The sequence below is a fragment of the Nelumbo lutea genome, chromosome 7, assembly GCF_056320005.1.
Source record: "Nelumbo lutea isolate HS-2025 chromosome 7, American lotus-T2T, whole genome shotgun sequence".
NCBI classification, from domain to species: domain Eukaryota; kingdom Viridiplantae; phylum Streptophyta; class Magnoliopsida; order Proteales; family Nelumbonaceae; genus Nelumbo; species Nelumbo lutea.
The window spans coordinates 19,977,726-20,000,649 of NC_142690.1; the positions used below are offsets into that span (position 1 = coordinate 19,977,726).

General features: G+C 39.1%; 1 protein-coding gene across 11 annotated transcripts in view; it reads right to left on the minus strand.

Annotated features, from left to right (window-relative positions):
- DPE2 (disproportionating enzyme 2) overlaps positions 1-22,924 on the minus strand; it is a 53,657-nt gene that overhangs the window by 4,304 nt on the left and 26,429 nt on the right. For all 11 annotated transcript variants that reach the window (XM_088953584.1, XM_088953588.1, XM_088953583.1 and 8 more), the window contains 4 exons: positions 12,628-12,747; positions 12,353-12,450; positions 12,037-12,196; positions 11,826-11,924 (listed from right to left, as the gene is read on the minus strand). In XM_088953584.1, coding sequence (XP_088809710.1) covers positions 11,826-11,924; positions 12,037-12,196; positions 12,353-12,450; positions 12,628-12,747 — 477 coding nt within the window. The remainder of the gene's footprint in view (positions 1-11,825; positions 11,925-12,036; positions 12,197-12,352; positions 12,451-12,627; positions 12,748-22,924) is intronic.

A 22,924-nucleotide genomic window follows, 5' to 3' on the forward strand; every position in this document is an offset into this window, starting at 1 on the left:
GCTGCCTCTTCTCTCTCTTCTCCCGTCCCACAGAAAATGAATCTTTTGTGTGAAGACAGTCTAGGACACCAAAAAGGTGTTGTTGGTTCCAGAAGTGTTTCATTTGATCTTGTTACATATTTTAGTTAATTTCTTTACATTTTTTGAGAAGCATGGAGGTCACGGAGTTGAAAATAAGCCCGGGAATGAAATGGGACTAGTGAGAGGAGGTGTTGGAGACCTTTTCGGGACTAGGACCATTACTACAGTTAGGTTGGATGGTGCAAATTACTTAGAATGGTCACAATCTGCAAAGATGGCCATTGGTGCTCGTGGGAAATTAGGGTATATCAATGGTGAGGAAGTGAAACCCGTAACTAGCAACTCCCGGTGGGTACAGGAGAATTATATGGTGATGACTTGGTTGTGTAATTCCATGTTGCCCCATATAAGTAAAATTTTTTTATGGGCAAATACAACTAAGGAAATATGGGATGGGGTTGCAGAAACCTATTCACAGAGGAAGAATGTTGCTAGGGCTTATCAGTTGAGAAATCATATTATTTTTACAAGGCAGGGAGATAGACCTATTGCAGCCTATTTTTCAGCCCTTAAAACCTTGTAGCAGGAGATTTACCATTTAGAGGCATTTGCTTGGGAAACCACTAAGGATGCAACTACCTATCAGAAACATCTAGAGAAGTATAGGGTGTTTGAATTTCTTGCTGGCCTTAATCCTAAGTATGATATTCCAAGACAGCATCTTCTTTCCAGGGACAGTGTTACCCTCTCCCAGGCAAATGCCACTGTGTCAGCCTATCAGGGGAGGAGAGCAGGAGAGATGTGATGATGAAAAGTCCTGTTTCTGATTAGTCTGCCATGGTGAGTACTGTGAAACCTAAACAAAGTGGAGATCGGGGTGGCAGTGAAATCAAGAAGGAAGATAAAAGAGATTTGATCTATGACTACTGTAAGAAGCCTACACACACAAGAGATACTTATTGGAAGCTTCCCCCACATCTTGTGCCGATTAGAATGAAAAATAAGAAGGGAAATGCATACATGGCAGTTATTGGTGACATTCCGGCCCCTCAAACTATAGCTGCTCTGGAGTCTGTTGCAGCTACTGCAGTAAGGGCCGAACTTGAGAGATATGGGCAACTTTTGAACCAGCGGGATACAGCCAGTTCCAATTCAGCAGCAAGCAGACAACAAGGTACAGGTGGCACTGGTGGAGTCCACTCTACTGCCTTTGCTCACACAGGTAGTTCACGCGTCACTGCAAATTACGTTTCTATTTCAGGTAAGGAGGGACCTCCTTGGATTATAGATTCTAGAACCTCAGAGCACATGATGGATCCCATGTTCCTATTGCTGGGAAGAGATCCATCAAGATTAGTGATTCTATTTCTCTAACCTCAGTCCTTCATGTTCCTAGATTGAGCACTAATTTGTTATCTGTTAGTAGTTTGATTAAGAACCTGAACTGCTCAGTAATTTTTTCTCCTGGTCATTGTATTTTGCAGGATCTGGATTCAAAGAGGACGATTGGGAGTGGTCGTGAAGTGAATGGCATCTACCTCCTGGATGTTCTTCTTCCTCATCAGAGTCATCATGTCAGCAGGGATAGTGAGTCAGGGTCTACGAGTCAAATTATGCTTTGGCACAACCGTTTGTGCCATTTACCTTTTTCTTCTTTGAGCCTTTTGTTTCCAAAACTTTTTGAGTCTGTTAGTTTTTCAAGTTTGGAGTGTAAAGGTTGTCAACTTGGAAAGCATTGTAGACATTCATTTAAACCTAATAATAAAAGGTGTTTTTCTACTTTTGATGTTATTCATTCCGATGTGTGGGGACCTTACCATGTTCCTTCTATGGGAGGCTATTGATATTTTCTCTTATTTGTGGATGATTTCTCACAATACTCTTGGATTTACCTGATGAGATCCCGCGATGAAGTATCATCCTTCGTGAGGCAATTTCATCAAATGGTGTTAACACAGTTTGGAGCAAGAACAAAGGTGTTTAAATCAGACAATGCTAGGGAATATTTTAAAAAACACATTGCCTCATATCTGTTAGAATATGGTGTTGTCCATCAGAGCAATTGTCCCTACAATCCACAACAGAATGGTGTTGCAAAAAGGAAGAACAGACACGTTGTTGAGATTGCAAGAAGCATGATGAGCACATCTATAGTTGCAGTTCGGTTTTGGGGTGATGCAGTTCTCACAACAGTATATCTGATTAAAAGGGTGCCCTCTCGTATACTTGGATTCAACACCCCATTCAGTCTCCTTTTTCCTGAGGGGGAGATGTTTTATATTCCTCCCAGGGTGTTTGGGTGTGTCTGCTTTGCACATATCCTTGGTCATCACTGCTCGAAGCTTGATCCCAAGGCAAAGAAGTGTCTTCCTTGGATATGCAGAAAATCAGAAAGGGTACTTCTGCTATGATCCAGTCTCTAGGAGCCGGTATGTTACCATGGATGTCACTTTTTTTGAATCCACATGCTTCTTTTCAAAGAATCCTTCTCAGGGGGAGTGTTTTGGTGAAGTGAGTCAGCAATCTATTCCTCTCCCAGTTCCGGTCCCTGTGTCTAATCATGTGCTTGACCATCTTGTGTCACCTACCTTACCCCCTCCTTTGCGTACTACTTCTTAGCATTACTTACGACCGAGACTTCACAAATAAGTTGATTCCACTGCAGCAAAATTCACATCACTTCCCGTCAATTCCTTGGAGACTCCAGATTCGGCTTACATGGATTCAGGTATTCCTCTTGGTCCCGCTACTGTTTTAGTTCCCATTGTATTTCACAGTACTTATCCTACAGTGGACTTTCTCCTTCCTACCGTGTTTTTCTTTCCTCCCTTGACTCAGTGTCTATACCCAAGGGTGTTAGTGAGGCTCTCTCAAAACCTGAGTGGAAGACAGCTATGTAGGGGCTTTGATTAAGAATCAGACATGGGACATTGTGGATCTACCAAAAGGCAAAGAGACAGTTGGATGCATATGGGTTTACACAGTAAAATATAAGGCAAATGGAAGTATAGAAAGGTACAAGGCAATACTTGTTGCAAAAGGGTACACACAAACCTATGATATTGATTACTTAGAGACCTTTGCACCAGTTGCAAAGATTACCTCTGTTCAGATACTTCTTTCTCTTGCTTCTCTTGTTGCCTCATACTCTTGGCCCTTGTTTCAACTTGATGTGAAGAATGCTTTCCTAAATGGGGATCTGCAAGATGAAGTGTATATAAATCTCCCTACTGGCTTTTATAGTGATACTGAAAAGGGAAAGGTATGCAGGCTCAAGAAGTCAATTTATGTCTTGAAACAATCTCCTAGAGCATGGTTTGACAGATTCAAAAGGCCTTGATTGTTTTTGGATACACTCAGACTCAATCCGGTCATACCTTGTTTGTGAAGCGAAGGAGATCTTTGGTGTCAGTCCTAATTGTTTATGTGGATGATATTGTTGTCACGGGGAATGACCTAAGTGAGATTGATTGTCTGAAAATGAATCTACATAAAGAATTTGAAATTAAGGATCTTGGAGAACTAAGATACTTCCTACGCATTGAAGTTGCAAGATCAAAACATGGAATTTTTATCTCTCAAAGGAAGTATGTCTTGGATCTTCTTCAAGAGACAGGGAAGCTTGGAACGAAGGCAATCTGTACCCCTATTGATCAGAACCATAGAATCAATGCATCAAAAGGTGAACCAGTAAAGGACATTGGGAGATATCATAGACTTGTGGGTTGGATGCTATACTTGTGTATGACAAGACCAAACATTTCCTATGCAATAAGTGTGGTAAGTCAATACATGCATGCTCCACGAGTCCAGCATTGGGAGGCAATTGACAAGATTCTTGCTTATCTGAAAGGACACCCGGGCAGAGGCATATTGTTTGATCATGGATAGTTGAAACTAGAGGCTTATACAAATGCAGATTGGGCAGGATGCCTTGATGACAGGAGATCAACTTTAGGAGTGTGTACCCTTGTTGGGGATAACCTTGTCTTGTGGAAGAGTAAGAAACAAACAGTGGTGGCAAGATCAAGTTCTAAAGCTTAATACAGGGCCATGGCACATGGAGTTTCAGAACTTCTCTGGATCCATTCCCTATTAGAAGAAATTGGTGTACAGGCAGAAGAACCTATGATGTTATACTGTGATAACCAGGCAGCAATTAACATTGCCCATAACCTAGTCCAACATGACTGAACTAAGCACATTGAAGTGGATAGACATTTTATCAGAGAAAGAGTAACTTCTGGAGAAGTTTGTCTTCCATACATTGCTTCTAATCTGCAGCTCGCGGATGTTCTCACAAAAGGTGTTGCAAAGAACAAGTTGGAGCATGATCTACGCAAGTTGAGAATGTGTGACATTTACTCCCAACTTGAGGGGGAGTGTTGAGTTGGGCCTAATTGTTTTTTATTCTTATTTTAAGCTATTTAGTTAGGAAGTTGTTGGGTTTTAGGCCCATTAGTTTATGTTTTTAAGTTGTGACTGTTCAGCCACATTAGTAGTCACCCTACTAAGGGCATCCTTGCAATATCTCATCCTTTAAGTTAAGTATAAATATAATGAGGGGTTGGCGGCTAGGGTTAATTCAAGAATCCTGGTTGACTTCCTACTCTTTTCTCCCTCTCTTTTCTTCTCTACTACTGAAATCTTTATCTTCCTCCCCTTTCCTTTCACAAGAAATTCAACTAAATCTACAATCATGATTTCTACTTTTTCAATAGCCAAACGTCCTTCCTTCTCTACCTTTTCTTCTGAGATCCAATCAACCATTCTCAACTCATCTTCAATGCCACCCACATTCTTCCTCCTTTTCTGATGGAAATTATCCAAATGCACATTCGATTTGATAGAAGCAGAAGACTCTCCCATACCTACGCAATCTGACAATGAAAACCTTTGTCTTTATGCCTTTTCTCTTATAAACTTTCTTAAAATTTTTTTTGGGACCTGCCCCAATCAATCCAAGTTTCAACAGTGAAAGGACTTAGTAAAATAAACCCTGGTAATAAAAAAATTATTTTATCAATAACAAAGACCAAAGTAGCTTTCTTCATATAGAAGATCCTGGTAATAAAGAAACCTATAATAGAAAACTCCTGCTCCGATTAAAGAAGTCTAATAACAAAGAGCCATAGCAGCAGTACAATAATGACAAAGAACAAGATGATGTCATTAATCCATTATGGTGTAAGAAAGCTTGGAAGCCAAAAATGTGATTCAACTCTGGAAGTAAATCACTTTGGTAATTAGGGTACTCTAGTAGTCGGATGTCATATTGGAGTTGAATTTTTTCGTGAGCTTACTACTAGAAGGTTCTCCATACCCCATGGAAGACAAGCTGTTTAACTTGGTTGGGTGAGGACATTTCCAAAGATATGCAGAAGAAATCTCTTTTATTTTTGCTAGATATATACATATACAAATTAGAGTTGGGGAAAGGACATTTCTGTCCATCTACACTATGTTGGCAGGTTGGCTATACTGTTTTATTTATTGGGCCTTTTTATGTTTCCCATTCCTATGTTTGTTAGTGGGCTTTTATTATGTTATTTGTCTTTATTTCTATTTCCTAATTGTTGCTTCCCTATTAAGGGTATGGATATAATTTCATCTCATATTATACTTAAATATAAAATATATTGGGGACACTTATAATCCCTACAATCTGGTGTGTTACTCTCCACTCTCTCCTTCTTCTTCTTCCTTGCTGCTGCTCTCTCCTCCTTTTACTTTTGTCAGATTAATTCTGCTGAAATCAGTCTATCGGGTACCAAAGCCAAGTTTTAGTTATTCCCATCAATTAAAACCCATGAACGCTTATGATCAGCCATGTACATGGGGCTTAGAAGGTGCTGTTCAATCCTATTACTGCTGGCTGGTCTTTATATGGGAAAGCACCAAAGATGTAGAAACTTTCAAGAAATTTGTGGAAAGAAACAAGGTGTTTGAATTCCTTATAGGATTCAATCCTGAATTTGATATAACAAAGCAGAATATCCTGGCCAAGGATGAAGTGTCACTTGCTCAAGCATACTCTATGGTGAGCAGTGAAGAGAGTAGGCGACAGGTACAGCTACAAACCCCACCTCCTCCAGAACATTCTGCACATGCTGGAATAAAACCAAAGGGGCTAAGTGAAAAAAAGGAGGTGATATGTGAATACTGCAAGAATCCCCAACATACTAAGGATTCTTGTTGGAAGCTTCATCCAGATCTTCCTGAGAGGTTTTAGAACAACAACAACTTTAAGAAGGGTGGTCAGTCTGGAAATCCCAAGAATGCAAATGTTGCTACAGTATCTGAATGTGAAGAAAAATCTGTTGTGGAGCAGCTGGCAGCAGTGAAGGTAGAATTTGAGAGAGATGGGAAATTGATAAACCACTTGGAGTCTACAGTTGCATCTTCCTCCTCAAGCACCCCCTCTACACCCACTTTTGCCCATTCAGGTATTCGTGCTTCTACAAACCATGCTACAGCCTCAGGTAATTGTAGAATTCCTTGGATCATAGATTTTGGTGCATTAGACTATATGACTAGCATACCCAACCTTTTTTGTTCATACCAGTTCCTCTTGGGTAGAGAGAAAATTTCTCTTGCCGATGGGTCTCTTTCTCCCATCTTTGGCAAGGGGAATATTAAAGCCTCTTGCTCACTTGTATTATCCTTTGTCCTTCATGTTCCCAAACTTAGCACTAACCTTTTATCTGTTAGTAGTTTAACAAAATCAATGAATTGCAGCATAACATTCTTTCCTACTTATTGTTTTTCAGGACCTAAAGTCTCAGAGGACGATTGGGAATGGCCATGAGGCGAATGAGATATACTTGCTAGATGTCTCTGATCAAAGTCCAGGATTACCTAGTGGAGTATCTTTGGAGTCTTTTTTATCAGAGTTAGTTAATAGAGTCAAGATATGTCATTTCAGATTTGGTCAATTATCTTTTTCAACTTTGAATCATTTGTTTCCAGAAATGTTTAAGGGAATATCCTTATCAAGTCTTCATTGTGATTCATGTGAACTTGCAAAACATTGTAGACAATCTTTTTCAATGAGTAATAAAAGATTTGATTCTCCTTTCCATATTGTGCACTTTGATGTGTGGGGGCCATATCATTTACTTGCTATGGGGGGTTACAAATATTTCATTCTTTTCATTGATGATTTCTCTCGTTACACCTGGATTTACCTTATGAAATCCCGAGATAAAGTATCAAATATTGTACAAAAACTTCATGAGCTTATATTTACCCAGTTTAACACTCATATCAAAATATTCCGATCTGATAATGCAAAGGAATATTTTGAGAAGAGTCTTTCCTCCTACTTTGATACCTTTGGAGTTATTCATCTGAGTTCCTGCTCCTACACTCCTCAACAAAATGGAGTAGCGAAAAGGAAGAATAGACATGTGGTTAAAGTTGCGAGGAGCCTTCTTTTTGCTTCCCATGTTCCTGTTAAGTTTTGGGGTGATGCTGTCCTTACAGCTACATACTTGATAAACCGAATGCCTTCTCAGGTTCTGGGGTTTAAAACTCCCTTTAGCTTGCTTTTCCCAAATGAGGATCTCTTCTCTCTTCCTTTCAGGGTGTTTGGATGCACTTGCTATGTTCATGTTCACAGTCATCAAAGACATTAAAGTTTGAGCCTAAAGCACACAAGTGTCTTTTTGGGATATGCCTCCACACAGAAGGGGTACTGTTGTTTTGATCCGGTTTCTAGCACTCGCTTTATTTCTAGAGATATCACATTTGCAGAGTCTGTTCCTTTCTTTGGTACTTCTCTTGAGGGGAAGCATTCAGAGGAGTTGTTTTCATTGTCACCATCTATCCCGCTTCCAATCCCCATTGAATCTTCTATAGCTTCTCCTCCAGTTGAGCCGTCTATTCTTGCTCCCCCTCCTCCTCCTGCTCGGCCCCTACTTTTCCTTCCCATCCTATTATCCAAACAAAAATGTACAACTCATTGCATTTCCAAACACTTGTCCTATAACCTTCTTTCCCCTTCCTACTATTCCTTCATTGCCTTTATTTCCACACATGTGACTCCCAGATCTGTCCCAAATGCCTTGTCCAAACCAAAATGGAGGGATGCTATGATGACTGAATGAGATGCTTCGCATAAGAACAATACCTGGAAAATTGTGGATTTTCCTGAGGGAAAGGAACCGGTTGGCTATAAGTGGGTGTTCACTATTAAGTATCATTCTGATGGTACTATTGAGAGATATAAGGCTCGTTTGGTTGCTAAAGGATATACTCGGATGTATGGTATTGACTACTTGGAAACTTTTGCCCCAGTAGCCAAGATGACTTCAGTTTGAGTTTTGCTATATTTAGCTACTTCTTTTGATTGGCATCTTCATCAGTTTGATGTAAAGAATGCTTTTTTGAATGTAGACCTACATGAAGAGGTCTATATGTCTTTGCCTCCAAGGGTGTATGGGAAGGAGATGCAAGGAAATGTCTATAAACTGAAGAAGTCTCTTTATGGCCTTAAGCAATCTCCTAGAGCCTAGTTTGGTAGATTTCGGGCTGCTCTTGTTGGTTTTGGGTACACACAGACTCGGTCAAATCATACTTTGTTTGTTAAGAGGAGAGATTCCTTAGTTACCCTTCTGATTGTCTATGTTGATGATATTGTGGTTACTGGTAATGATACTCAAGAAGTTGTTCATCTCAAAAGTTTTATTAACACCGAGTTTGAAATTAAAGACTTGGGAGAACTTAGATATTTCTTGGGAATTGAAGTTGCCAGATCTAAGGATGGTATCTTCATTTCTCAATATAAGTATGTTCTTGATATCCTTGTAGAGACTGGCAAACTGGGTGCTTGACTTGCTTCTACTCCTATAGACCTAAATCATAAGTTGTCAGCTACTGAAGGTGAACTGTTGCCTGATAAAGGAATGTTCTAGAGACTGGTCGGGAAGTTATTATACCTTTGCATGACTCGGCCAAATATTTCTTATGCAATTAGTGTAATCATCCAGTTTATGCATTCTCCTAGAGATACACATTTAGCAGCTATTGAGAGAGTTCTGTGCTATCTAAAAGGGACTCCAAGGAAAGGTATCTTGTTTTCTAAGCATGGACACATGAAGCTGGAAGGATACACTGATGTTGACTAGGCCAAATGTATTGATGATAGGAGGTCTACTTCAGGTTACTGTGATATGGTAACAGGGAACAGTGTACCATGGAGGAGTAAAAAGCAGTCTATAGTGGCAAGATCCTCAACTGGAGCAGAGTACAGGGAATGCACATGAAGTTTCTAAATTTTTGTGGCACTATTAGATGAATTGGGTATAGACTGTGAGAAGCCAATGATGTTATATTGTGACAACCAGGCTGCTATCAAAATTGCACATAATCCTATTCAACATGACAAAACTAAGCACATTGAAGTTGACAGGCATTTTATACGAAAAAATTGCCTCAGGAGAAGTCTGTCTACCATTTGTTGCTTCTGAAGAGCAGTTGGCTGATGTTTTGACAAAAGATGTTCCTAACGGAAAGCTGGTTTACTATATAAGCAATCTGAGCATGATGGATATCTATGCTCAGCTTGAGGGGGAGTGTAGAGAGACTGGGCCGAATGGGCGCTAGCCCATTAGTGTCTTTTTTATAAGTTCTTTCTTGTTATTTTTTCTCATTGGGCCTTTTCTTTATGGGCCTTTAGCTCTTGTTTATGCTTTCTAAGTATAGTGCTGATGTGGACGCCTACTTAAGGGCCATCTTGTAAATTATGTAACTTAAGTAAGTTTATTAAAAGATTAGTGGGGGAAAAGAGTAGATTATCGAACTCCTCTTTTCTTTCTCCTTTCTTCTCCAATCTTCCTTCTTCTTGTCGTCTTCTTTCTTCCCTACTTTCTTTTGCTTTAATCTAAAATATGTTGCTAATTTTATTGGTTTGACTTACATCTATGACATTGTTTTAATTGATGAAATTAATAAAGGATTAAATGTGAATTAAGCTTATGGACAAGTACCTTACAAACAAGAGGTTCTAAAATAAGTAGGACTAAAACAGAATATATGATATGTAAATTTAATAATAATAGGAGTGCAAATCAGAGTGCACTAAGTATTTAAGACCAAGAGATAACTCAATGTGACCTTTTTTAGTACCTTAGTTCAATAATTCATAATAAGGGAGTGATTGAGGAGGATGCCACGCATAAAATTAGGGTAGGATGGGCAAAATGGAAGGTTGCAACCAGAGTTTTATGTGATAGGAAAATACCACATAGATTAAAGGGAAAATTCTATAAAACAGTTGTATGGACAGCTATGTTTTATGGTGCAAATTGTTGGGAAATCAAGAAACATGTCCAAAAAATAAGTATGGGCTTTTATTATGTCATTTTTCAGCCCATGGGCTTCTTTATTTTTGATTTCTTAATTGATGCATCCTATTAAGGGTATACATGTAATTTCATTATACTTGAATATAAAAGATAGTGGGGACTGTAATCCCTACGAATTGGTGTTTTTTTTCCTCGCTAGCTGAGTGGCATGTGCTTTGCATGTGCAATATAGTTCACGTAATAATTGAATAAATAAGCAAATAAGTATGTAACATATACCATAATAAATAAACATAAAATTTCTCTAAAACAATGAGGTGATCATGGGCAAGGACAGGCTTCACTTGAATTGGGCTTAATACCTATGATAATGACTATAGCCTGGGGTTCTGGTCACTTTTCTCCATTGTCCAGAAGATTTATGGGTTCTTTCTTCTCTGTCAACAGCTAGACCTGGGAAAACTCAGGTCTCTCTAGCAGTCTGTAGACTGCTGGTCTGCTCCTTTTTGCCTTACCCTAGTAGGGCATAACCTACATTGCAAAGGGTCTCCTTGGCCTCTTACCCAAAGCAGAACCCTAGAAAGAAGAGAAAATCCTCTCTAGTAGACAACAGCCAGAATAGGGTTTCAACCAGTCAGTGGTAGAAGAGGTTGAGATTTGAGAAGAGGGAAAAAAGTGCAAGGGGGAGAAAAGAGCTTCAGCTGAACCTTAGAGCACCTTCTTTTTCTCTGATACCAAAAAGGTTTTGAGCAAGAGGAAGAAGAAAACAAGAAGAGAAGAGTTCAGAGAATGGTGCAACAGCTTATCTTCTATCAAGCCATAATTGTATTTAAAAGTGTTTAAAAAGATATAAAAGTACAAAAATTCCCTTCATTAGGTGGGCAGAACATAAAAGATTTAAAACATAAAGCCCAGGCCCATCCAGACCAATAAGAAGCATAATAAAACAGTACAAGAAACAGCCCAGCCCAATGGTAAATAACAAGTCTTACAACAGAGTTGTTGACTCTTGTTCAGGAGTGACCAAACGACAAACTAAAAACATAAGGATCCAAGGAAATTTTCATTCCAGGGTGACAGGTACCCTTTGGAAATATAGGTATCAATAAAACATCGCAAAATTTCAGACATTTCAAATTTTAAAAAAGAATTTAGGAAAAATATTAGTAACCTTTGCTATATTGGAGAAATATTGTCAGTAATTCTATATTTTACTAATATTAGGCCAAACTGTGTGTGTGTTGCAATCTCCAATAAGTCAAGAATATACATACATCTAGGATGAAACTACTCATCCTAAAAAATGGTGCTTTCAGTCTAAGAAAATGAAGACAAACAGCTTTAAACCATAACCTATTTTGTTGATGCAAAGTATAGTTGAACTGTCATCCACCATTATTTACAGTGACCATTGAAGTATGAAACTCTACTAAAGAGACAGAGAAAAAGAAAAAAAGTAAATGCACAATAAACAGGAGAAATCTCATTAAGGCATACTGTCATATAGCTGTACTGAGAAGGAATGCCGAACACCAGATCCGGTTCACTTGGCATTCGTTGGATGCGTAGACCTATCAGCCCTAACTCTTGCATAACCTGAAAAATTCCCCAAATCATAATTCACAAACTTTTTGGAAGTTCATACGAGCATAAACTGATAATAATGGAAAATAAAGGGAAAAAAAAAAGAAAGACTTGACCAACATACAGGATGAACACAGGAAGGAATTAACCCTAGATCTTCTCCACAGGCCAACATGTCTGATGAGTTTAGTAGGACAGGCAGAGTTTTCAGTGAATTTTGGCGCCAAAGAGTTTCTTGTCGACGGAAATAGTAATCATGATATAATCTTTTCAGTACATTTTTACTGCAAAAAGTAACAGCCAGTGAGAAACATCATATAGGTAGGAGATCATGGGGCATGTGCCTCATCTCAATATAAATAATGAAAATGTTAAATATGAAGTCAAAATGCAGTCACCAGTACTCTGAATAGGAACAAAATCTACTATCTTTTGAATACCTGTGATCATCTAAATTTTTGAAACTTGATGTATCCTCAAGATTAAAACGAGGATAAAATTTCCGTGCATCTTCTGGATCTCTGATAAGAACAATATTCTGCAATGAAACATTGAAAAATTTTGTTCTCTTTCAATATATAATAACATGTAAGATCCTGTCTTCTGGACAATACTTTCAAGAGATAACCAGAACAAACAAGGTTAACTAAAAATGCCATCAGGAAGGGAATTAATTACAACAAAGAAAAAAATGCTTCTTGGCATTACATCCTACCTGCAGAAGATCAAAGAGTCCACGCTGTATTTTATCTTCATTCTCCAACCATATGGCTCTTTCAGCACATGATTTAAGTTTGGAAGCAATTTTCTTTTCTGTGTTGCAATCCTCCTTGAACTATAATAAAATTCCAAAATATTACCAACTGTTTAAACTTCAACAAAAAATCGTTTGCAAAATCTTTAACAGGAAATACTAAAATAATGTAAGATTTAATACCTACCTACCACTAGGTCTAAATTAAAAGCATACAAGTTGGCAAATGATACTGAAGAAAAAATAGAATCACTATTGGCAACATGGAGGATTTCATTGGCATATCATACTTTTGCTTGCTTAGAAATCTTGCAAATTACCTTTACATTTGAAGTCACAGTAGAAGATAAGGGAATTTTTATATGTGCGATCTAATATATACTCAAGATCAACTAAAATCAATGATAGAATGTATTGATCAGAGAGAAACTAGTAATCCTTCTAGTGTTTTTATGCTATTTTCTATTCTCATTCATTGATATGTTTTATCATTGGAGGCCAGGTGAATTGTTGTAAATTTTATTTTTGGAGATTTATATAAATAGTAAAGAAAGGGAATTTTGCTATTGTTTTACATTGCTAGGGCATGAAAATCTGGGGTCAGCAGACTGTATGTGGGCTTGGATTGAAGGGATGAGAGATCCATCATATGGACGGCCGAACCTTGCAGGAAGGTTGGGCGAAATTTCAAAGATTTCTCACTCCCATGTGGGAATCACATTCCCTATTTTAGAAAACTGCATTTTCAATGATCAATCTTGAACCCAAACCAGACCAAATCTAAAACCAAAAAGAAGTGGAGGGATATACCTGATACGAAGTAGTAATAACTTCCAATGAAGGTGTTCATGCCCAAGGAAGAATCCAAAGACTACTTCCACCGAAAATGACACGATGTAGGATGAAGCAGAATCAACAGGATGGCTCTTCAGCAAGAACCTGATTCTTCAACAAGAATCTAATGGAGGGCAAGTGAGCAAGACTTCAGATTGCCTTTTCTGCCAAAAGGTAATATCAAGAACCCTTCTTGATCGCTCCCACAGGTGGAGATCGAACTGGTATGGCAGCAAGAGCAGGAGAGAAGAAGACAGTGTAGTCAAACCGTGTTGTCTCTCTCTGGAAATCAGTAGTCAGTCAGATGATTTCTGATATATTCTAAGGGCTCGCCCTGCTCTCCTATTTATATCCTTAAAGAGAGGTTCTCCTAATCCGATTAAGAATTTCGTAATCCAAATCTTGTATTTGGATCTGGACTCTCTTTAAGAGATAAGGATAATCCCTTATCTTATCTGTAAATAAATATCAGCCCTCCTAATCTAATTAGGAGTTTCTTGATCCAAATCTTTATTTGGATATGGACTCTCTGAGTGGATAGGGACAATCCCTTATCCTATCTGCTGATCTAAATCCCAGAACCGCCCCCTTTAATTAATCTTATTAAGCTAGTTCGATTTGGGAATTAGGCCCATTAAGTCTATCTGCTCACTTACCTCCTAACTGCTGCCCAGTTGGATATCCTTGTATGGCGTGGGACTCAAACATTGATCTACACATCAGCCACATGGGTTCAATCCAGCATCTGTTACAAGACTTAGCCGAATTCACTGTAGGAAATAGTGAACCCATGAGTTCATCACCATGAGCTCTTAATGGGCCCAACATTTACATTAAATGGTCCTTGGGTCAAGCCACCTTATAAAAACCCAAGGACTGTGGGCAGATGCAAGATTAGCCCATCAGGTATTACCCTCAATGGTCTTACACTTAACTTCTCAGCCCATAATGATCAATCACTGCCCGACAAGAGAGGACATCTCCCTTGGTTGCAAGGTACAGTGTTGCACTATCTACTCACATGGATCCTGGTAATTAAAATCTTTTGCAAACATTTTGAAACCATAATATATATGTATATCTCTATATAAATATCTTTTGCAAAACAAATTTCAACGGTTGAAATCGACTGCCGGCAGTTTTGGTTTTCATCAGAGAGAGTGCATCCCCGATCATTCACTTTGTCTGACAAAGGGGCTGATCCTATCACTATGATCACCCACTCAAATGAATTTCTGGACTGTCCCAACATTTCCGGGTTTTGACCCCCTCTAAGGATCTCACTGATTGGCATATCAAAGATAACCCAATTTGACACCTAGTGCAGTATCATAATCGAGTCTAGGGGTCAGGTGTAACATTCCAATTTTGCCCATCTATCTCCCAGGTCTAGGGCAATACTGGAATTCTGGTCCGGTTTAGGGTTTCAAGAAAATCCACACTGCATATACCTCAGGTCTCACCCTGGCAGCTGAGACAAGTCACCCCAACCAACTTGGCAACACATCAGTGTCAGCCTTGGCAAGATAAATCTCCCCAAATCTATCCAACGGCTGTGAAGATTCTAAACTAACACGAGACTCATAAGTGTCCAGTTTAAGGGTATTACACAGAAACACACCATAATAACATGAATCAAATATGTACTTTATACATTTACTTTAAATGTCATAATGTACATCATTCTGATTGGAGCTAAGGGCATACACTGTCTAACATCAATGATAGAATGTATTGATCAGAGAGAACTAGTAATCCTTCTAGTGTTTTTATGCTATTTTCTGTTCTCATTCATTGCTATGTTTTATCATTGGAGGCCAGGTGTATTGTTGTAAATTTTATTTTTGGAGATTTATATAAATAGTAAAGAAGGGGAATTTTGCTATTGTTTTACATTGCTAGGGCATGAAAATCTGGGGTCAGCAAAATGTATGTGGGCTTAGATAAGCTAATTGTTTTACATTGATCGCTTGACTCTCAAAGAATTTTGGGAGATATGTTTGTGTTGTTTCTGGTGCCTAGGATTGTTCTCAGAGATTTTGTCCAAAAATCAAGGAAAAATCATAGTTCTAGTTGTTCCAAGTTGTTAAAACCCTAGAAGGTGGTTTTCAAGTGGCACTTAGGGAAAAAACAATTCTTTTGGAATTCTATAATGGGCACTTTTAGTTCATGGAGTTATGAAGCTTCCAGAGAGAGTGCCCCCTCTTTCTCCAATTCAATGTTTGGCACAAGGTTATTTTTTTATGGTAAATAAAAAGAAAATTTTGGATTAAAATAAAAGATATATATTATGAGAGCTCAAGGTGATGAGGCATCACCCGATACACAAGAAAGGAAAAAGTAATACAAACATCTTAACAACCAAAACTTCCATTTCCCAACTCTAAGGTGGACCAAAAACCCAACCTATTTAGTATCTCCCATAAATTCTGGTAAAATCAAAATTCATTCCAAGGTAGGTTTTCATCCTATAGAACTTATGAATCATGATTTTTTTTAATAATTAATTGTAAAATTTTATTAATCAAATATCAACAACAAGAGAATACAATCTAATTATCCCAAACAGAGGCATGAGCTGCAGCCTCTCACAAGGGGTTAGTGGATCCTAAGATTGGGCTAACAGCTTAGCAGATCAACTAGAAAAACAGGGGGACCTGGGTCCATAGGGAAAACTGTTTCTGGGCTCAGTTAAAGGGATTACAAGCTTTGTACAGGGGTAACCGAGGCTACTCTTGTTGTTGTAACTGTTTACTCTTATATTATTTAATAAATCTTTCTATTACTGATAAAAAAAAAATACCCCTCACTGTCGCATCTTCCTTCCTCCAAAGCATCCTTTATCATAATCCACTTTTCACCTCATTCTCTCCACCTCACTTAATTTCTTCTTCCTCATTTTAGGTGTTTCGGCTTCAATCCTTTTCTTAATTCCCCCCTCCCAAAATGTCTCTTTTTTTCTAGCTCTTCCTCCTATTCTTCCTTGTTGATTTTTTGGACCAGCAATTTCCCTTTCCACCTCCTTCCTTTCTTGTTTTGTAGGAATTGAAGTATCACCCTCCTCATCCTTATTAAGGTTATTTCCTAATTCCACCTCTACTAGAAGTTTAAAGGTTTGTATTATTAAACCCCAAATCCTTTCCCCTTCCTTCTCAGATCCTTTCAAGACCTCCACGTCTCCCAAAACTTCTATTACTTCTACTGATTCATTTGGAATGACAGCTTCTGGATGAGAGATGTTAGCACCTACAAGTTGGAAAACAGAAACTGGGGAAGGGTAATTGTTAGTGCAAATAAATTTAGAAAGAACAGGGACTTGACATTGTTAGACAGTTTTGTATGCCCTTAACTTCAATCAAAATTGATGTACTTTATGTGTTTATTGTAAATGAATAAAAGTGCATATTTGATTCATGTTCCCTTGGTATGTTTCTGTGTAATACCCTTAAACTGGACACTTATTGAGACTCGTGTTAGTTTAGAATGTTCACAGCCAGTGGGTCGGTCTAGGGAGACCTATCCTGACAAGGCTGACACTGTGGTGCCATCAAATCAGTTGAGGTGGCTTGTCTCAGCTACCGGGGTGAGACCCCAAGCACATACAGTGTGGGATTAATTGAATCTTTGAACTGGACCAGATTTCCAGTATTGCCCTGGACCTTGGAGATTGATGGGCAAAACTGGAAAGTTACACCCGACCCCTAGACTCGATTATGATACTGCACTAGGTGTCGGATCGGGGTGTCTTTGATGTACCAATCAGTGAGATCCTTAGCAGGGGTCAAAACCTGGGTATGTTGGGACAATCCGAGAATTCATCTGAGTGGGTGGTCATAGTGACAGGATCAGCCCCTTTGTCGGACAAAGGTAATGATCGGGGATGCGCTCTCACTGTTGGAAACCAAGACTGCCGGCAGCCGATTTCAACCGTTGAGATTTGTTTTGCAAAGTATATTTTATATGAGATATAAAAGTATATATATTATGGTTTCTAAAATGTTTGCAAAAGGTTTTAATTCCCGGGATCCATATAATTGGAGAGTGCAACATTGTTCCTTGCAGCTGAGTGAGAGGTCCTCTCTTGTCGAGCAGTGTATGATCATTAAGGGATGAGAGGTTAAGTGTAAGACCATTGAGGATAATACCTGATGGGCTAATCTTGCATCTGCCCACAGTCCCTGGGTGTTACAAGGTGGCTTGGCCCAGGAACCACTTAGGGTAAGTGTTGGGCCCATAGAGCCCATTTGATGGGTTTCAGGGGGTGCACTGTCTTTAACAGTGTATTCAACCAGGCCTTGTAACAAAGGCTGGGCCGAACCCATGTGGCTGATGTGTAGATCAATGCTTGGGTCCCACGCCATACAAGGAAGCCCAACTGGGCAGCAGTTAGGAAGGTTGAGTGAGCACATAAGCTTAATGGGCCCAAAGCCCATTTCGAACTGGGATATTTATTTAGTTAATTAAAGGGGTGAATTCTGAGATGGATTAGCAGATAGGATAGGGTCTTAATCCTATCCACTCAGAGAGTCCAGATCTGAATGTGATTCAGATCTAGAAACCTCCTAATGGAATTAGGATAAAGCTAATCTAATATGCAGATAAGATAAGGGTTTATCCTTATCACTAGAAGAGAAGGCTGATCCAAATATGATTTGGATAAGCACCTCCTAATGGGATTAGGAGCTGATCTTTTAAGTTAACAAAAAGAAGGAGGGGGCGGCAGCCTTGAGAGAGACCAACAAGAAATACATCAGATCCTCTTTAGTGCTGAAATGAAGAAGAGAGAATTCTGCAGCCTGCGAATACTCTCTTGCCGCCTCCCTGCTCTTGTCGCCCTGTTTGCCAGTTCGATCTCCAGCTGTGGGAGAAGTCAAGATTGGATCTTGACATCAGTTCTTTGAGAAAGGATTGAAAAGGAAGCTGTGCTCACGTTCCATTCTACTGTTTCTTGCGAAGGACAGAGTTCTTGGGGAAGAACACTGTTGATTCTGCTCCATCCTGCACTGCGCCATCTTCAGTGGGAGCAGTCTTTGGATCCTTCCTTGGGCGTGAACACCTTCGTTGGGAGATATTACTTCTCCGTATCATGTATTATTCTCTCCCATTCCTTTTGGTTCAGATCTGGTTCAGTTTAAGGTTCAAGATTTATCCTTGAAAATATGATTTTCTAAATAGGGAATGTGATTCCCAGTTGAAGGGAGAAGAAATTTTTTTGAAATTCGCCCCTTATTCTGCAATCTTTGGGCGTCCATGTGATGGATCTCTCATCCCTTCAGACATACCAAATTAAAAGCAATAGGACCTGACTAATCTCTAGAAACTCCTAGGTTGCAAAGGAGAGGGTGTCGACTGGGAACATTCTCCTCCAAATCAACCTGCATTGCACTATTTAGTGGAATGGGGTTATCTGTAGCTTTGCTATCAGAGAGGGGAGAAGATCTACTCATACTACAGACACCTTGGCCTTGTTCTAAAATCAGTATAGGTTCTCCTCTTCCTTTAGTCAAAGTGTTCACCTTGCCCTGGGGCTCACCTTCCAATCCCAAGCTTTCCGAGGTTCCAAAGATTTCTCAGTTTGGATCGGTGACTCATCTCCAAACAATAAATGTGCTCCAAATTCTTCTACCGCTAGGAAGCTCTTCTTCAAATTGCTCTCTACACTACTAATGCTAGACTCTGCATAATAAGCTTCTTCTTTTATTCCTCACAGTTTACCAAATCTGAATCATAAACATCTGCTTTCCTTTCAGTCATATTTAGGATTTGTATGATCTGGAGTTGTGGAACAAGAGACTAACCTTGGTTTCTAGACAATTTTCTCCACTGCAAGTTCCTTTGACCAGGCCAATTTCGAATATGGTTTCATTTGGGAAGATGATAGACCTGAGAAATAGTCATCTCTCTCACCCTACCCCTATTCACATGTTCACTTAAATGGTCATGTGTTCTCTCAACTTCAATCAGTCCACCCTATTTCAAATTGTGCCGGCCTTAGTTTCTACAGATTTGGGCCCATTGGCAGGCCCATTCGATAATGCCTTCAAGACCAGTGGATCTTCTGTCCCACGTCCATCTAGCATACCCAGTTCTGACCCATTCAGCTTAGCATTAGGCCCAGGATTGTTTAAGATTTTCAATCCATCACATGGCTGCTGAACAGCTGGCCTTGTAATAACTCCACCTGCCAGAGCTTAGGCATAGGTTCTGCACCAACCTACTTCTTTGTCTTTTCTTGCACGCCCAAGTGTTTCCCCTGTAAGTATTTCTTCTTAATTCTTCTATACTATACCTTTTCTATGTAAATTTCAGCCAATTTGAAATCAGCTAATCCTTGGCTTCAACATAAGTATTCTTCCTCCATCTTATCTTCCTCAGTCCTTCTAGAATCCCTCCACAAGGTAGCTTCAATTGGAGGTCAAGAGCCAAGCTGAATAGAAAACAATTATCAACATAGATTTCAACCTTCCTTGGTATTTCTCCATGTTTACTCCATTCAAACTTATGGCTGCTAACCAGAGGTCTAAAGGAAAACACCTGCACGTTGAGCTTTGCATATAGAAGCAATAGACTCAAAGACCTCTCTCCTCCACAGGTGGAATGGCAGCTCAGCAATTTGAACCGTAACTCCATCCAGCACCTTGAAATCCTTCGAATTTGAGACATTAGACCATCTCATAACTGTAGGATAGCTAAGCAATTGGGCTTCAACAACTAGAGGTGGAAGGGGACTCAAAAGTAATCATTTCTTGGGCAAGATATAATAGAAATATTCATTGGATCCTCAAGAATGTTTATAGGGAAGTAGAAAGGATTGCACGAGATCTGGGTGCTGAATTCAAATGGGTTAGCCAAACTTCCTTGCTAAACAAGGGGTAGCAAGGGAGAAGTTGATCTGGGCATCTTTGTAACATAGTGTTGATTGTGGGGATGATATCATAATCATTAAATCAAAAATGCACTTTCTTTTTCTCATTCAATTAATATAATCAAAGTTTTACTAATAAAAAAAAGCTCCATTTTCTAACTGAAAGTTTATTACATTAACTTCCAACTCAAGCTCCAACAAGTCAATCACAGCTTTTCAATCTCAAACGGCATGATTAAAACTGAGCTCTTCAGTTTCAAAGTTTTAATTAAATTTGCTGTTATCTCTTGCCAGTCCTCTGGTTTCTTCTTCACTATTGCCACTAGTTTCTTTCTCTAATCTTCCTTCCCGTTTCTGTGGTAGATTTTACCGACGCTCAAACCATTCACCAGAAGAGTTGCCCCAAATCCTTCTCCTTAACTAATCCCTCCATCTCCTCATCCATCTTTTTTAGATCTTTTCCTCCCTTTGTCTGATTCAAAATCTCCTGCAAAATATCTTTGATCTCCAACCAGCTTGAACCATTCCTCCCTTCAGGCAAATACACCAGTTGTTTCGTCCTTTCTCCAAGAAACTCAAACACAGATAAGAAATTACCCTTGTCGTTCCTTCTCTCTGTCGCTTCTTTCAAGCTTTTCCAATCTACCTCTGTTGTTTTGAAGTGCACCTTCTATGAAGAGTTTGAACCATTCAATATACCTGTGTTGCTTTCAAGCCTTCTCATCTCTCTGATCTTCAGAGTAAGTTTTCCTTTCACTTTAACCCTGTTAAAAATCAGGTCCTTTGCTTCAGCTTTCAAAAATCTTCTCCTAGTTGTTTGCTGCACAAACTCCATCTTATACGGTTCCCCACTTTAAACGGACATCCTTTGATAAATAACTTATGGATTTTGATGGTTCTAATGGGAAATACTCACTATACATAGCATAAGTTGTAATGGGAAATACTCACTATACATCACTTTTTTTTTTCACTTTACACATGCACATGCATATGCGTTTACATAGACACCATTGGGGTGGCCAATCCTACTAGAACTAGGAAAAACTGAAATGACAGAATTTCTACTATCATAAAAATTTTTTGGTAATAAATAAAAAAGAAATTTTATTAAGAAAAAGAAAAAGGTACAACAGAGGCAATAAGCTATCACCCACTAAGAAAAAAAAAAGTACCCAAGAGAAGCACAAGCTCCCAAAGCCGAAAAGAGAGAACTTTTTAACTTTTTTTTATCAGCAAAAAGTGAATTTTATTTGAAATTAGGTTAAAATAAGGTTTTACAGCTTTGTGTGTGGGATTAAATCTCCCAAACTATTGTAAATTTCTGCCCCACTTCACATTGCAGCCCAAAACAATTGTTGCCTTAAAGCCCCTTGTTTAGCAAGATAATCAGCTAGCCCATTTGCACTCCTAACCCATTTGAATTCAGCCACTACCTCCCTTGCAACCTTTTCCACTTCCCTTATCACTTGTTTGAAGGTCTCCATGGAATACTTCTATTGTTTTTAGCCCAAGAAATGATCACCTTGGAGTCCCCTTCAACCTCAATATGCCTCATCTCAAGTTGCTTAGCTATCTTCAGTCCTTGTAGCAATGCCATTAACTCAGCTTTTAGAGAGTTGCCCATGCCAATCAGTCCAGAGAACAAAGCTAATATTCTCCTTTCAGAATTTCTGATTACTCCCCCAATACTTGATAGTCCCGGATTCCCAAATGAGCTTCCATCAAAATTAAGTTTAAAACTGTTACCATCTGGAGGTTTCAATTCCATCATTACTTTCTCTTTCACCCTTGAGGATTGTGCTACTTCTGTCCAAGATATTATAATGTCTATGACTGAGAAATCTTGAAAGATATGCATAGATCTTACCCAGTGAGCTACTTTAACTCTAATGGTGTTGATTACCTCCTTCATTGTTCTACTCCTGTCCAAGAATATTCAGTTGTTCCTTTCTTCCCAAATCACCCAACGGATAGCTTCCTTTGTAGTTTTCCACATAACCTTCTCTATTTTCTTTGGTTGACTCAAAAAATCCCGGTTGAAGAGCCCTACCACATCTTAAGGGGAAACCCACCTGCAACCAAAGAGAGTATGAAAAAATTCTCAAATGTTATGCACAAAGGAGCAAGACAATAATAGGTGTGCCAAGGTCTCACCACTTACCATACAAAGGGAGCACATGTGAGGAGAAAGGCATACAAAAGGCCTTCTTCTCTACAGCATATCACAAGTATTAACCTTGCCATGGAAGATTTCCCAACAGAAAGCTTGAATTTTTGGGGGAATAGGCTTACTCCAGATTTCCTTCGTAGGGAAATCCCCCACTGGGATACTAAGGTGAAGCAAGAACACTAAAGAAGGACAAACAAGAGAAGAGGCCACCTGAGGAGCCTTTCCATATTCTGGAATCTTCCAAGGATGGGTCCAAATGAACTTGTCCTATTAGGTCCAGCAATTGAATTAAAGAGTCACATTCATTTTCCCTGAGGCCCCTTCTGAAAACCAGATTCCAATTAACCCCATTTGGACTAGGATTTCCCAATTTTCTTACTGTTTCC